Genomic DNA, 17647 nt, shown 5'->3' on the forward strand with positions numbered 1-17647 from the left:
TAATACAGTACACTGTAGATATTCACTCTGCAATGGTCCAACAGTGCTCTGACCCTCGGCCTGGGACATACGCCATCGTAATGACATCACCTCAAAGTCTTGACGTACGTGATCTTCACGAGCCAAAACCATCAATACCACGTGACAACAGCTAGATTTTCTGATCATGCAGGTTATTGTAACTCCTCCACATACACGCATAGCGTTAAAGGGACTTTTAATGCCTGATATATGCTGCATTTACAGTATCACTCTGGTGGATTTATTGTAGCTTCTCCATCTGATCACTAGTAATGGAAATTGAAAGCTGCAATAAAATTAATCCTCTGCATTACCGACTCAGTCGCTGTTTCAGTTGGAAAGGTCTAATATTCTCATTTTCAGATACAGGAACATATCCTGCAGGTATAAAGAGATAATCATGGCCAAGCTTTTTTTTTTTTCTTTTTATTGTTTTTTTTTGTGGGTTTTTATTCTATTTCCATTTGTATTTCCTACATCTATATAGTTTAAAAACACATGTTGCTGACGTTAAATGCGTATCCACCAAATATTCACCACTCACACATTACAATTGTTTTAATTGTTGAGGGCTGTGTTTAGCGCATGTGTTGCCAGATTTGGGAAGTGTATGTGGTGTGGTGTAGTGGCAGTATACCATTTTGGTAAGTGCGTGTTAGGTTGTGGTATGTTGGTGAGAAGTTGTTGCCTTTTGATTCTGGAGAGAGTATCTGGGAGGTGTTTACTGTATTGATACCAGTGCTTCATTTTTGTGAGAAAGCGTGAGGTTTAGTGAAATGGGTGTGTCGTTTGGGGGAAAAATGTTAATATGTTGCAGTTGCCAACTTTAGGCTTTTTGTAGGGAAATGTGTGACAACAGTGAGGAAAGGGGTTGAGATTAAATGAAACCTTACTGGTATCTAATTAAAGGACAGTGTGGTATCACAAGAAGCCTCAGTAGTTGTTTTTTTTTTTCTTTTGAGGCTATCAAGGGGTTCAAATCTGCTCTCTGCTGATCTCCAGTGGACAGTAAATGATCTGCAGACTGTCCTTGCTTCTCTTTTAAAGTTTCCAGCTAAGACACAGCAAAGTGGTTAAAGAAAAATTCACTTTTATTTGTTTCTGGACAGTCCTTTCTTTCACTGGTTAAATACAACATCACAAGTAGCCACACCGACGCCCTGGAGTGTGTGCCAGGGCAGCATTGTACAACAACTTAGTCACAGTTTGAACAACTCAGTTCATTGATCCAGGGGGGATTAAGACTGTTTTTTTTTTCCTAGAAAGTGGTGAGTGAAGCAGAGGAACACACTACAAAAAATGCCCAGAGAAATTAGCATTGAAAATTATTTTATTCCAAAGAAAGGAATTCATGTGCCAGCTGGATGAGAGAAGTCTGACTTGCTTTAAGGTTTGTTCCTGATTTTTATGTTTCTTTAAATGGCACACTTATTTTCTCAGCCGGCTGACATTATTTTTTCTGTTAATGTATGAAATCCCTCTTTGCGTTTAGCATTGTTTGTAGTGTCTGCAGCCCAGGGTGGAGGTCTTCACACCCGGAGCTCATCCCCTCTCCAAACTATCCCAGAGAAAAAGATCTGGAGCACGGTCCGATCGAGCCAGTTAGAGCGGCAGCAACAACTGTTCATAAAAACTGTGCTGGCAGATCTAACAGCTGCTACCTGGACAGTAGGCATCACTCCCTGGTCTACCAGTTCACCTGCACCATGTTTGGAGAAATCGGCCAACCGGATGACAATGCCATGTGTAGTTTTAAAAAATAAAAATGGAGAAATAATATATGTATTTACACAGATATCCACACATACAGAGTATACACCCATACATTAACAGACATGTACACATGGATCTGAACATACCCAGACAGTGCATATACAGTTCACCGTTTTGGTGGTGAAATCTCAGTCACAGTTCTTGTCACTTCACTACAATCTACAGTCTCCAAAGTCACAGATGTGGGGGGGGCGGGGGGGGGCTTTCAGTTTAACTATGATAGTGTGCTTATAACAGCATACAAGCTTTCCCCCCATTTGCAGCACAGACATACTGGATACCAAAGCTGGGCTACTTTGCTGAGTATAATGGCAGTAGAGTTGGATCTCTCAGTCTTAATAGTACTGCGGGGACACTACAGTACAAGGCTGCGCCTGCGGTTTAAATATTCAAGTTGCTCAATAACAGTTTATGTACAAAACGCTTGGACAACTGCGGAGCATTGGTAAAAATGCATAAGCAAAACTGAAGCTGAAGATCCAAGTAGATTTTTTTTTTTTACATTTCACATCCTCCATGTATCTAAACATTTCCTACGTACCTTTTAATCACCAAGTAATACCTCACCTTTACCTGGAACAACCTAAATGAGATGATTAGTGACTTCACATTCACACAGATAACTGAAAGGCATTAACTTCTAATTGAACTTAGTAAAAAGGCTTTCCCAACAGTCCTTATTCTAGTTAATTTGAACATTTTTCTTTCATAAACACTTAGATCCAGACATTCAACGTGTGGTTTAACGGCTGACTGGGTCCACCTGATATTTTTTTTTTTTTCACAGGTAAAAGTGAGAGATGACATGTAAACCAGAGTCCTACCACACCCTGTGGACTTTTTTTTTTTTGTCTGGTCTGGTTGAAAAAAATGAGGTTTAAAATATCAATGAAGAGGAGGACAGACTCATGGAACACTTCAACCCTTAAGTCTTTGCTCTCGATTGATCGTTCAGATGTAATTCTGAGAGCAAAGTGAGACTCTTGAGTCATTTTCCTACATCAACTGCAAAGATGCAGGAGACTGAAACAGGGGAGAATCCTTGCAGATAGACGAGACTAATTACTTTTCAACAGCAAGGACAAAACGGATTTGAAATGGTTACACACACAAGAACATACATTCTCCAAATTACAACCACGCTAACGAACTGTCAGTATTGTGACATGAAAAAAATTTTTTGCAATGAAAAGCAAAACGGATGGTAAATAAACCCAGTCTTCTCTTACTTGGCCCTGTAGTGAAAATAAGCTTGATGAGAGACCAAGTAGCCGCTGCTGTATATCCACTTTCACCATGGAAACATAGCTTCGATCACACAGAGGAACAGTGTTTAACAGACTGAAAACAAAAAAGCAACTAGACACACAAGTTAAAATAACAGACAGTATAAAAGGTGTGATAACAATATCTGTGTGTGAGCAGGAGAGTGCGGCGCCAGGCGGCGGTGTGGTGTTTGCGGTGTCCTGTGCGACGGCTTGTTCCCTCAGAGTGAGTCCGCTCCGTGTACGGCTTTTGGATGCACTCTTCATTCAAGCGCTGCGCAACTGAACCACACACCTTTGCCTCGGCAACAGAAAAAAAAAAAGTATATATATATATATATATATATAGATATATATAAAAAAAAAACCTTTTAAAAAAAACTGAACGAATCAGCGTGAAGACACGACACCTCAGAAGGTAGGGAGAGCCGGGAGGCCAGTGCTCAGACAGAGGTCAAAGTGAAGGGTTAGAGAGTTCAAAAGGTCAGAGGTTACCCTGGTCAATTCTTGCCCTGGTTAGTCAGTATCCGACTCTGTTTTCTCATGACAATCGTCACCACAGAACAGAATGTGAAATTAATTAGAGGGGATTTTATACAATGTTTTACAGGAGTTATCTTTTTTTTTTTTTTAAAGATTCATTTCAATTTGAAAATAAAATGCCCCAAGCCCCTTAACACATACAGTATATATATAGCTATTAACATTTATCACCGTGACTTCCAACTGAAAATCATCTGATGATAAAAAAAAAAAAGGTGACTGAACCTTTAAACTCTGGACACAGCTGTGGATGTGTGAGCCACATGTGGCCAGAACTGAGAGGTTCAGTCAGGTTTGAAACAACACTACTTGAGGCATTCTTGTTAATATAATAAAACTTACATGGCATTTCCCCAAGGCATATCATACATTCATAATACTATGTGAGTGCAACTGAGTGTATCTGTGCATATGTGTGTGTGTGTGTGTGGCTGTGTTTGAAATGCCTGCCACAAGATATAAAGTATCTGCATTAAAGCAGAGTAATGTACTGTAAGTATTTGTGTGTGTGTGTTTGCATGGCTTGTCTGGGCTCCTGTCCTCGCGACTGAAGCACATTTCCGTAGGAAACAATTGCACCTCATTGGCTCAACCAAGTTAGCCAATCACCAATGACGGAAGCCAGAGCCCCTGGGCACACCCCATTGCCGAGACCAGAGTTGGTTTGGTTGGTTTGGTTGGTTGGGAATGTGTGTGCGAGTGTGTGTTGTGTGTCTGTGTTGGGGACAGCGGAAAAGAGGGCCACAGTCCGTTCCACTTGCAGCCTCCTCATGGATGGAGGGTAGGGGATGCGGTTTCCGTGGTGATGAGAGTGAAGTGTCGGTAAGCCGAGGAGGGGAGGAGCCTAAACCTCCGCTCCTTTCAAGCCGATTCGTTCCTCCTCCTGTCAGTCACTGTTGGGCTTCTTCAGGGAGAAGGCGAAGATGTTGAAGTGGTTGCTGAGCTGTTGTACCTAGTGATGAAAAACAAAACAAAAGATTACTTTGTACCAAATTCTCATTCATGTCTGTATTTCATTTTAAAATGTGTGTAATTTACATTCAACAACACAGGACCAACAACAAGTGCATCTGTCTTTCATATTGGAGCCCAGGTGCGTTAAAGAAGTCATTGTACCCATTAGATGTGGGACAGCAATCCATGAGAAAACAGCTGAAAATATTTTAAAGGAAATACAAAAATCTCTGCAGGCCTAATTAAGCCAGGTTCAGTTTTAGCATTATAAATGTTTTACTTAAAGGAATAGTTCAACACTTTGTAAAACAGGTGTATTTGCTTTCTGGTGGAGTAAAATGATAGATTAATAGACAGATTAGAAGATTGATACCATTATCTTATCTCTACTAAATTTAAGGCGGCCAGCAGCTTGTTAGCTTAGCTTAGCACAAAAGCCAGAAACAGAGAGAAACAGCTAGCCTGGCTCTGTCCAAAGGTTACAAAATCCTCCTACCAGCACCTCTACAGCTCACAAATTAACATGTTATGTCTTGTTCATTTAATCCATACACAAACTTAAGGGTAAAAAATGTTAATTTCCCATTTTACGGGGGTCATAAACCAGACTATTTCTTGTCCAGGACCAGTTGCCAGACAACCAATAGAGACAGTTACTAAAGCCAAGAAATAATCTGTCAGATAACCCCCTGTAAAGCGGAAAATTTACAAACTGAAGTTTTTGTACTGAATTAAACAAACAAGTCATAATGTGTTATTTAGTGTGATTTAAATGTGCTGGTAGGCACATATTTTTGAACCCTTGGACAGAGCCAGGAAAGCCATTTCTCCCTGTTTCCTGTCTTTATGCTAATCTAAGATAACCAGCTGCTGGTTGTAGCTTCATATTTCCTGTACAGACATGAAGGCGGCAACCCTGCAATTGCCAATTTATTTTGTTGGTGTTATAAATATTTTTAATTCTTTTTTTCAAGAGAGGTACTGTGTGTGTGTGTGTGTGTGTGTGTGTTCTTACCACTGATACGCCGTAGTGTATGTGCGCTAGTATGACAGCGGCTGTCCACAGATACAGCAATAGTGTCTCGTTGGCGACCACCCCAGTCACAGCTAACAACACCACCGGTGTCATAGGCAGCAACAGCCAGCTCAGCGGCTGGCAACGTGTGTTACTCATCTGGCACACAATCAGCTTACACTGCAAGATAAATACAGACACACACATATGAATAAACATACATTAACACCTGAACACAGAAATATATGCTTTGTGTGCTTGTCCAAAGCACAGGAAAAAAAAAAAAAAAAAAAAAGAGAGACGGTGTGTTTGTGAGTGAGACATCAGCAGACTCACCGTGACGTTAGCGAAGGCTGTCCCCACCATGAGGTAGAAGATCCTGGGCTGCAGCTCGAGGATGTTAGATGGAGAGTAAACCACCCAAATGGTGGACAAGACAAAAAGGAGGACGGGAGAAAGGAAAGGCAGGAAGGCTTCGTACAAGCTGCTGTGTTTCAGAGTGTTGCTGCGGTGAGCCCTGCGAAAGTACAGAAGGTGACAGGTTCAGGACACCGGGTGAAACAACACTGCTGCATTTTTATTAACACACATATTAAAACTTGACTTACTTCAGGACGTTGTAGAGGCTCATGGGTAAGGTCACAGTGAAGGAACAGGCTGGAAACCAACAGACATGAGTTATTGTCACCGCTTCAGCAAGTGAATGAATGTATTCAGAATGACCGATCACAGCTCACCGATGATCATGAAGGTGAAAAGGTCTCTATAAAGGAAGTGCAACAGGACCGGCTGGTACCACGTTTCCACGCCGACCACAGCAGTGACCAAGTAAACGAGGGAGATGGTCTGAAAGAGATGGGACGTGAAGACAGCGAGTCATTAGAACTAGCTCGCTTTGTATTTCAACTTATTTCATCTTTTAATCTGCGTGTGTCCTCACCACTTGACTGATGTCGTATCCCCAAGGCAGAAACAAGATGCCGGTGTTATATTTTTCCCAGTGGGACAGGATGAAGGAGAAAAGCACCACCCAGAGGATGTAATACAGCGTGGCCACACCCACGCCGCTCTCGCCGCGCCCAAATATGGAGTAGACGGTGGCCACAAAGAAGATACAGGCCCAGCTGTCCAGCCCGTGGTCAAACAGCTCCCCTAGTGGCGTGGAGGAGTTGGTGCGCCGTGCCTGTTTACCATCAACACCGTCTACACAAAAACAAAGAAAGACACCCATTACACACAGTACATGTTAATGTGAACATTTATACAGGAACACATAAAAAAAACATGGTGTAAAAGAGTTTGTTTTTTCAGATTTCTCACATTTTCACTCAGTCAAAGCTGCTCCCCACACTCACATAACTGTACAGTCTTTGAAAAACAGCCACATTCCTACATCCCACCACTGACTTAGCTTACACAGCGACTGATCTGAGCTACATTCATTTCACCCAAACATGGAAGTATTCAGTAAGCACATCCTCATAAGAAATCACGATATGGAAAGTTGTTTTATTTTAACGGTTCACAAAATGGTCAGCAATATATTTAATTGACTTTAATGTGGTTCAGAGAGTACATGTCTAACCACAAACAGAAATGGAATTTGACCATAAAGTGGATCTGGATTTGTTTGACTGCTGTTATGTCCTCTGACTAACAGTCCTGGGTATATCAGGGGGCATCCATATGGCTCTGGGTGAAAGAGAAAGTATGCTTTCTATCTTTGACACCGATGTCAGTATATAAAAAAATGATCAGTGAGTCTCCCGGTTATCTAAATCCAATCCAGATTCAAACACTGTTGAAGAGGAGACTTACAGAAATCAAGTTTAAAGATGTTGAATGATGAATGGAAGCTACAAACTGCAATATTACTTGGAAACAAAAACTCAAGGTGCACCTACAGAAGAGAGGTATAATTCAGAGGCTCTTGGTGTTGAACTTTGAACCGATTTCCAAACATTCATCATTCATATTGTTACACCTTCCTGTGTAAATACTGCTCTGTTTAAATTGACTAATCCCGCTTAAAGAGGGAGGTGTGGATGGGTGGGTGAGGAGGGAGCGGCATAGTCACATCAGTTTTTCACAGATGACATACTCTTTAAAATCCTCTGATGTCATGCCAAACGGTAAACATCTGACCATGAAGACAAATATAATTCCTGACCTACGGGCACAACAATCTCCACTTTTCATGTAATTAATGCTGCACTGATTTTATGGCCACTTGGGGGCAGCAGAACAAGCTGAAAACACAACATCTGACATGTTATCTTTTATCTTATAACGTTTCACATTACACAAAATCATTTGATTCATTGTTATTATAGAAATGTTGATACTCTAGAGACTACCAGGCAGGCATAATAAATGAGCAGGTGGAAATGTCTATCATGTATATCTATGCTAATACAAACTGAAGGTATATCTACTGAAACCCTGGATATTCACAACTCTATGTTCTTACTACTGAAATCAAACAAACTGTTTGTCTTGTGTCTTCTCAATCTTACTCTTCAATATCTGAGTTTAACAGCTGTGTAATCATGTTTTCTACATATCAGATTTTTTTTTTCCACATGGAAACTGTCATCCTTAAATTTATGTCAGTATCTTGATGACAAAAGCTCCCTGCACACCTGTATTTTTAAATTACCCTGCTGTTTGATAATGAGGCATCCTGTTGGTATCTATTTTTACCTTTTTTTTTACACACAACATACAAGGAAAATATGACTACACAAAATCAAATATATCCAAACCCCCAGAAACATCAGGTACAGTATATTTTTGCAGAAGGCATGAGATTTTGACTTGTACATCTTCCCCTGTCTGACAGTTTTACTCTCAAGCTTAAGTTCTCATTGCAATAGGAAGAATTTCCCCTGTCCCTCTCAAATACTCAGAGAGAGAGAGAAAAAAAAAAAAACAGCACACAGGGGTTGCAGGGGTTAGAACTCACCGAGTGTATAGGCCAAGAAGTTGAAAATCCCTGCAGCAACCCAGACCCAACTAGGCACGTGTTCATGTCCTGCAGCTGGAACAAATAATGTGAAAATACAGCAGACCACACAGATACACAGCCTGTAGATTACTGTACTAAAGTTCCACTTTTCTTAACTTCACCCAAATCTACTCAGAAGTTCACTTAAGATTAATCTCACCTAAAACTGAGGGCAATGCACAAATAAACTCACAGTACTTCTAACAGCAAATATTTTTGTGAGGAGAGTCTGACGTTATCTTTGTAGTGATTAAAGACGTGACAGGGGACGGTATCTTTAGTTTTGCGTCAGCCTTTGTTTATATTCTACAAATATTGAAATACATTGTAACAGGAGAGTAGTTCAGCGTGTGTTTGTAGGATGTAATGGGTTAGTGATTACCCTGACCCACTATAGGCATTCATGTTTCAGTAAGTCATGGACTTTGTCCTTCATAAACTCAAAAACATACACATCTCTGGCTGTTTTTCAATTAAAATGTAAATAATGAAGTAAAAATTATCATTCCCTCTAATATTGCAAATCATATCGCAATTGCAATATCAGTCAAAATAATTGCAATTTTTTCAAACTCGTTCAGCCACACAAATAGCTTATAGCAGGTTTGGGGACAAAAGAAAATTTGAAAAACAGGTAGAGCTCTGGACATACCTGAGGCATTGAAATCAAAGTCGTAAAAGGCCAACATAAGGAAGTTTAACACAAGGAACATAAAGCCTGTGAATGTGATGAGATTTGGAGCCAGCCATGTCGGTAGAAACTGTTGAAGGAGACACAGACAGAGACAAAGAGACAGTGAATAACAATCACTTAGCTCTAAAGTAGTGTTCTCATCATAATTATGACTAAGATAATATACTGTAGTCACAGTTTTTGGTTAGATCACTGCTGGGCAGAGAGAATTTTAGGGATACAGATATAAATTTCTTAAAATGAATGGCTGTAAAGCAGTGATGAGCAAACTACAATACAGGCTTGACACGGATGAGTAAATAAATGTGTCAGGGCCTTAACGTGCTGTTTATGATGGCAATAGTCCCATTTATCTAAGAGATGAAACAATCTGTGCTTTTTATCAGTGACATGACATCATTCGAAACTACACGGTGTCTCTAAAGTCCAGAACAGACCATCACAATCAAAGTCTTGACGTGTGCTGACACGGTGACACAGTGAGTGAGGTTGTCTGGTTACTGTATCACAGCAGACCATTGGAAACCTCATTAATGATGTAATGCGTGCACGGCGCACACACACACACAAACACACACACACACACACACAGAGCTTGAACAGGTCTTTCTCACCTTCACCACAAAGTTCCAGAAAGGGTGCATGACGTAGACAGACAGGGGGTTCGAGTCCACTGCGCTGTACTGCAAAGAGACACATAATTTCATCAGCCAGGGTTTGATTATCATACACCTACAGTTCATCTACTTTGGTTGCATTTTTTAAATATTTGATTCATTTAATCTCATTTTTAAGTAAACCAGTGCTTGTAAACAAAGACCATATGGTCCCACAAGCACCATAACGTGTTTACTGGATAATATTATTAGCCTGTCATCATGCAGATCAAAACAAACCCGATTCCAGTTTCTGTAACTTTATCCAGACATGACGGACATGTGTGCGTGCTACTGCGTAATGTATCTAATGTACGTCTGGTGTTCATGCAATTGAAGACGTGTGCAGAGCTGCAGTCTGTGTGTTTTGTAATGCCAGGCTTTCCAACTCAGAGTAAATGCATGCCTCTCTAATGACAATATTTTTGGAGGGTGGTTTTCTGTAAAAGATTTTGATATAAAGCTCATTTTCAGTCTATTTCACCTGGAGGAAGAATTTCCTCTACACCAAGGCGGGTGGCACTACATTTTCACACATGACATTGCATTACTGATTTTAAAAGGCGTTGCTCTCATAATAGCAGTAAATCCTGTGGAGTTCAAATTAACCATTCCAAACATGTTAAATGTAAATATGAACATGCTTCAGATATACTGTAGCTCATAATAATACAACAGCCAGCAAATGATGTAATTCAGTGCTAGTGAACAACATTCATCATATGTGCAAATTATGAAGATTTCAAAAAATGAATAGTCACAGATTACTGGCATACTGACAATATTAAAAGTCACAGTAACCATAATTCATCACCTCATCTTGCAAAAACATGCCAGTTAAAGTGAAAGAGACAAGCTACTTTCACACCAAGGCAGATGGCTCTGTGGTCTGCAAGTATGCAAAAGGATGTGAAAAGAAGGAAGATGGATGACAGCGTGAAAAACAGAGCGAGACCATCGTTGTAAAAATCTCTCAAGTGCTTCACCCTAACTCGCATGCTTATGTCTGTGCACGTTTTAAGAATAAAACCGATGTGTCAAAGAGCCACAGTCCTTTGATTCACTGTCATTTGTCTTCCTCTCCTCTCCTCCAGCCACTGATGCTCGAGGCACCATAGCTAACAAACGGAGATAGCCACTTAAAAAGCAATTATTGGAAAAAAGCCTCCCATGATCAACAGCTCCGGGGGAACAGTTTCACACAGTAATCAAAGGAGAGGGTATTAGAAGGAGACAGAGAGCCTCAGTGACCTATGCTTGAATCATTTAAGGAAAAGGAACATGACTGGGAGAAAACGAAACACAGACAGAAATGTAATTGTTGAAGAATTGTATCAAAAAATGCTGATTTTATGGGAGGAGGATTTTTGAGAGCTTAAAAAATGACTCATCAGACACTCACTGTAGCTCTTATTTAAAATGAAGTAAACATAGAACTATGTCTAATATAAATGATAAATGATATACATCACTTCGGCTGCTTGTCTGTAAGTCAAATTATGTCCCCTTATCAAACTAAATAGTCTTGTGAGATCCACTCCTGTTTTTCTTCAAGGGAATTAACTGAGCACTAAAAGGTTTGTGTGACAGGCAGAAAGGAGTGGTTCTTTTTAAACCTTTAAACAACACAATTTTACAGTCACTTGACTCGCTGATTAAAGTGATTTGACATGTCAGTCTCTGTTTACTGCCCGTGTTTCCCTTCACTAAGTTGTTCCAGTTGAGTGGTCCTTTCTACTTCACTACAGATTCACTATAGCACCTGCTTGGGTTTGTTTCTCTTTTATGGTTGCAATTACAGTAAACATTGAAAAACGGTCCTTCTATACAACAAAGAGATTGACGGGTGGATCTCTAAAACGTGTGAAAGTACTAATTAAAGCCTTGTTTCATAGCAAAACACTACCGAGGGGAGAGAGTTGCGAGCTAACTGTCGGCACATTTGCGCCAACATGAAGCAAGACGTAATAAACAATGACACCTCCAGTGTTACAACGTATTTGGTGACCCATCAGATTCTGTGACCTGCAGTGCTGAAGGAAGTACTAAGATCAATATCAACATGTAAAAATACTTCATTACAAGTATAAATCCTGCATTTAAAATCCTACTTAAGTAAAAGTATATATGTATTACCAGCTAAATTTACTCAAAGTACTAAAATTACTACTTTCAGTAGGATTTAAAATGCAGTATCTTTACTAGTAATAAAGTATTTTTAAATTGTGGTATTGATACTTTTACTTAAAAGGTCCAGTAGTGGTTTTTAGAAGTGAGGTTGCAGATTGCAAGAGCCAGTGTTTGGTTTGTCTTTTCTGGGCGACTGTAGAGACATGGCGGTGCAACATGGCGGCCTCCGCGGAAGGGGACCCGCTCCCTATGTGGCTCATTCTAAGGTAACGAAATCACAACAATTATCATTTCCATGGGATTACACACTAATTAAAATATACTTATGAATATTATATTACATTTCTGCCAAGTTCGTTCCCTAGATGCCACTAAATCTTACACACTGCACCTTTAAATAAAGGACCTGAGTACTTCTTCCAACACTGCAGGTCACAAAATCTGATGGGTCACCAAATACAGTGCAACACCGGCCAACACCTTGAAGATAAATCAATACTATTCACCAACATTATAGCCAATAAACATTGACACTGACATTAAAGAAATACTTTTAATAGTGTGTTTAATATGTTGGTGGTTAGAAGGTCAGTCTAGTGATTAGAGACTTTTTTTTTTTTGCTTAAGTTTCCTTTTTAATCACTGACCCCAAACTTGAACTCTATCAAATCACTTGTAAGTGAGGACAACTCTATTAAACTTACAACATAATAATTCAACATTATGGCTTAAATTTCACATCTTTATTCCTTGGCTTTTAACTCAGTATGAGAGTTGCCTTTCTTTGTCTTTTTTGTCTATTAAACTGATCTTGTTTTATAGCTTTTTGCTAGTTTGGTTGCACAGCACTTTTGTCAACTGTTGTCGTTTTTTAATGAGCTTTATAAATACATTTGACGTGACTAAATTTGCCTGGCATCCGGTATGATAATAGCTAACCCTGGCTAGCTTCACAAACTCGTTTTTTTTGCCAGTGAAGCACCCTGCGGATCGTGACAGCTAGCTGTTAAACACACTGTCAGCTCAACAGCTAGCGGCTAGCAGGCTATGACAATCTATTACCTTGTATTTGTCGAAGCCCGCGAGCTGGTCCTGAGTGACATATTCATAAAGAGCCATGTTGGCACAGTCTGGCTCCCCAATTAGAAAAAAGCTGATATCTCCTCCTTTGGAAATGAAAATCCCCCAACGTTAGCTGCCGAGTCGAAATACCATGTAGCTCAGAGCCGCTGTCGTTCACGCCGGGTGAGGTGATGTCGAAACATTTGGGCCACTCCTACTGAGGGCAAAACATCCAAGCAGAGGATCACCACCGCCGCCTGTGGCCCGGATGGTTAACCGCTCATCTTCTTCGTTGGTTTTTTTTTTAAAGGCGGTTGGCATCCAAAATGTCGTATTACCGCCACATACTGGATTTAAGCTAAACACTCCAATGGCTAAATAATATAACTCATTCCCACCGTTTCCCTCTCTGCTATAAATTATCTATTTTTCAGGTGTTTGAGAGGAACTAAAAGTTAATTACCATTGATAAAAAGGCCAAAAACTTAACCTGATCCTTACAAAAGCAAAGTTCAGCATGCTTCCTGACTGATTTGTCCTCCATAGATTGTCTCAATACATGACATTTCTCAGACTCTATTATGCTGCAAAAATAGAGGTAAAGAGTTTGTAGTTTACAAAATTGTGTAGGTGATTGACACACAGTGAGCATTAATGTCTACAGTACAATTAAAATAATAATAATAACCCCTTCACACAATTTCCCACTCTGCTATAAATTATCTATTTTTCAGGTGTTTGAGAGAAACTAAAAGCTTCTCCAGAAACTCCCACAACACCCAGACATCTCCTTGCTGAATCTACAATTATGTCAATTTTCTCAGATTTTCTTTCTGCTCCAGTGGTACAGTTAATCACCAAAAAGTCCATAAACTTCACCCGATCCTTACAAAAGCAAAATACAGCATGCTTCCTGACTGATTTGTTCTCCTTAGCTTCTTGTCTCATATCATACCAGTTCTTACCTACTTCCTCATACCTACTTCATACTGACATGATACCATTTCTTACCTACTTCTTCATCAGGGTTAGATCTCTTCTTAGATCGAACCCTGATTATTTCAGCCTCCCTTACTCTCTTTGGACATTTAGACTCCCATGCTGCATGATTGCAAAGAAGACACTCTGGATCTTTCTCACAGTCTCCTCCACAATGATTCTCCCCACATGTGGTAAAATCACTCCTACATACAATCAAACTATGACCAAACTTCCAAGAATTTTTACACTGCAAAAGTTTGGGAACATACTTCTTTACTGGGTACGACACAGGATCCAAGAACACTCTATCAGGCAGGTACTCCAAGTCAAAGTGAAACATAACAGATTTAGTTTCACACTTTTCATCAGCTACTTCGTCAAACCTCTTCATTCTATAGCTGTCTGTCACCCTTTTACACTCTTTAAATCTCCTTGCATCCACTTCTATGATTAAAGCAATAAAAGAATTATCATGAATTTATGTGGAGTGACTCAAAATTGAATGATTTTAATTAGCTATGGTGCCACTTGAAAAAATGAATAAGGATAATAGTTATTAAAGGAGTCGCGTCTAGGTTTTATTTTTGTCTATTGAGCATCAAGGTCTGCTCTTTAACATCTTAAAAATGAATTATAATGAAATAAAGATAACATAAAGGACATGACTTCACTTTCAGTTTGTTGATACAGTCAACAAGGAACAATATTTGCATATTTATACATTCTGGTTTTTCAATGACGGAGATGTAATTTCAAAGACTTTAAAAAATAACTGAACTTTTTTGTGGTAAAATTATTCAATTATTCAAAGTAGAGTGTTTTATATACATCTTAAAACACGTCTGGAGGGGATTTTTAACAGAAAAGATAGGCAATATAAGCAGGTTTCTTTAAAAAAAAACTCTTGGAGCATACTAACTGTAGGCCTATGTGCACATGTCTTATTGTTTATAAAATGGATAGACTCATAAAACTTTCTAAATCCAAGCATGAAAAGTTCAAATGAGAATTTGGATTTATGGATGAGAAATTTTCCCAGTAAAATTAATAAATTGACATTCTGTTGAACTTTCTGGTTTTTGTTTTCATAATATAATATTACATCCTTTGCTTCCATCTTAATTGAATAGTTGGTTTTAGAATCGAATCAAAATAATCAATTTTCTTTTCCAGAATGTGCTCTATTAAAACCATTTTTATGGTCCTCTAAAACATGACATGGCCTTCAAACAGTATGGCGGGAGTATTGGGATGATAATGAAACTGGAAAACATCTTTATGATATACAGACATGTTGATTTTAGGAGGATGGTGGGCTCGGAACGAAGGGAAGAAAATGTCATCACTCGTCTGAGAATGGGACACACAGGTCTCAACCATACATTATATAAAATAGGCAAGAGCCCAACCAGAAAATGCACAAACTGCTGTCAATCAGAAACAGTCTAACATGTGCTACATGTTGTAGAAAATACAATATTAAAATAAATCACCTTCTTCAGCCACTAAAGAAGGAAAAACACCATGGCTTTTCATTGTCATGTCTCTTGGGGAAAACAGCAGGCAAGATATACTGTGACATTTTTCTTAAATTTCCTGCATAATTTCTTGCGCCACACTACCGTCCAGTTGGTGGCGGTATTTCACCTCTAGGATGGTTTACCAACCACCAAAACCACTAAAGAAGAAGAATAAAAAGTGACGTGGCCTTCCTTCCAGCCGGAAGACATATTTACTGCTTGCTTGCTGCTGAGCAGCTGAAATATCACTGGAACAGGGATTAAAAACCTAATTCAAGAGACAAAGTAAGTAGTAAGATTAGCTAAACTACATTGCAATAGGTTGGATTTCGTAATTTTGTTGAAGCTTTATACGTAGCGTTTCCTATATTGGTTAATTTAGCGAGTGTTGACTGGATTAGTTAGCTAGCTAGGTGAACGTTACACTGATTGATTGTCAGTCTCAACATTTAACAGCATTTGGTAAATTACTTTGCCACTATGTCATTAGTGCCGCAGTAGCCATGATGGTTTCGTTATTAATTTGCAATATATATAGTATATAGAATGCAGCGTCGGCATTATGTGCATAGAAAGTCACATTTGTCTATGCATCTCGTATAACAAATATATGATGCTATCGGTGGTTTTACGTGTTTTAGCCAAATACTGCTGCACTGCCAACCACTTTACAGAAGACATCTTATTTATTTTGAATGCGATTTCTTACCTTTCAAGCAGCCATCAGTTGCCTTTTTTCAATACAGTGAAATAATACATGACTGGCAGAAGCTTTAAATATGCTTGAGATTGGTTCTCTATTACCCTGAATATCATGCATACAATTATTGTGAGCTTACGTTTATGTGTGTCTAATGTACATAATAACGTCGATAAAGTGTACACATAATGCTCACTGATGGCTGACCTGAAAACACGTTGCAAGTCGTCAAGTTGATTTCCACACCCTAATGAAATGAATGGATAAAAGTGGCTGAAAATGCATTTGGATATTTTAAAAACTGTTGTATTTATACAAACTGACGAAGATCATGCAAAGTAAACCTGTGCGTGTAGTAAATAGACTTCAGGATACAACAACACCAGTATAGTCCTTTACTGCCTTTGACCATGACATTATTCTTCTTATAATTAGCAGCTTTCTTCCACTTGCACTAATGTATCTTTTTATCCTTTTCAGAATGGTGACAGACGTGCAACTGGCCATATTTGCCAACATGCTTGGCGTGTCATTGTTCCTGCTCGTTGTGTTATACCACTACGTCGCTGTCAATAACCCCAAAAAGCAGGAGTAGAGTCTCCCAGTACACCCCCCAGAATGACTGGAGAGGTGAGTGCAACCTCTGTTTGCTGGACACTTAATACAGGAGCCTCCACATTCACAGGCAGTGAAGGTTACCTGAGATGGTTCACCATTCTGATGTCTTTTGTCTCACCTTTGTCAATCACATACCCTTGTGAAACAATTCAAGTTGAATAGTTCTCTCTGTGGACAAATGTATGCTATACTAGTGAGTGCAATTAGCAGGTGAATAGTTTTCACAATACACCTGCTAAAACAGGTGTCGCTCTAGTTCAATAAAAGGCTGATGGGTTGACATTTGGACAGTGCACATTCAATCAATGTGCAGTTCAATCAAATATTTGACTATTTAGTGACTTCTCATACCCTACTTTGATAGGTTTTGCTGTACTTTCAGCTACAAATAGGTCTTTCTAAGGTTTAACATATTTGAATCCTCTTAAATGGTATTTTTCTCTCCACAGGTGAGATGGGAATCCATGCCACCACCCTGGAAACAACATTCCTCCCCCTCTTGCTCTTCTCATTGCTTTGTTAAGATTGCACAGTAGTGTTTTTTCTAATAAAATATGTGAATTCGATTTGCATTGATGTTTCAATAATTTCCTTTAATTTATTCTACACACGGTAAATACATTCCCATTGACTTATTGTGCAAAATTCAAAATACATGGTTTAAGTTCATTTATTTTATATTTTAAGTTTCTTTCAAGTTACAACAGA

The 17647-nt window shown here is 39.2% G+C and overlaps 2 protein-coding genes across 2 annotated transcripts; one reads left to right on the forward strand and one right to left on the reverse strand.

Annotated features, from left to right (window-relative positions):
* Positions 1-1094: 1094 nt before the first annotated feature.
* selenoi (selenoprotein I) lies at positions 1095-13357 on the reverse strand. Its single transcript, XM_044329482.1, has 10 exons — positions 13121-13357; positions 9887-9955; positions 9231-9339; positions 8537-8611; positions 6512-6774; positions 6309-6417; positions 6180-6228; positions 5908-6088; positions 5572-5751; positions 1095-4554 (listed from the first exon to the last, which is right to left on the reverse strand). The coding sequence occupies exons 1-10, from the start codon at positions 13175-13177 to the stop codon at positions 4447-4449; spliced, it is 1200 nt and encodes a 399-aa protein (XP_044185417.1). The 5' UTR covers positions 13178-13357; the 3' UTR covers positions 1095-4446.
* Positions 13358-15781: 2424 nt separating this feature from the next.
* Positions 15782-17505, forward strand: ost4 (oligosaccharyltransferase complex subunit 4 (non-catalytic)). The gene is made up of 3 exons (XM_044377036.1): positions 15782-15906; positions 16802-16951; positions 17389-17505. The coding sequence occupies exon 2, from the start codon at positions 16803-16805 to the stop codon at positions 16914-16916; it is 114 nt and encodes a 37-aa protein (XP_044232971.1). The 5' UTR covers positions 15782-15906; position 16802; the 3' UTR covers positions 16917-16951; positions 17389-17505.
* The last annotated feature ends 142 nt before the right edge of the window (positions 17506-17647 follow it).

This window comes from Thunnus albacares, chromosome 16, assembly GCF_914725855.1.
Source record: "Thunnus albacares chromosome 16, fThuAlb1.1, whole genome shotgun sequence".
Classification (NCBI taxonomy): domain Eukaryota; kingdom Metazoa; phylum Chordata; class Actinopteri; order Scombriformes; family Scombridae; genus Thunnus; species Thunnus albacares.

What these genes read in the sequence shown, in the direction of transcription:
- ost4 (XM_044377036.1), top strand. Translation starts at nt 16,803, where the DNA reads ATGGTGACAGACGTGCAACTGGCCATATTTGCCAACATGCTTGGCGTG.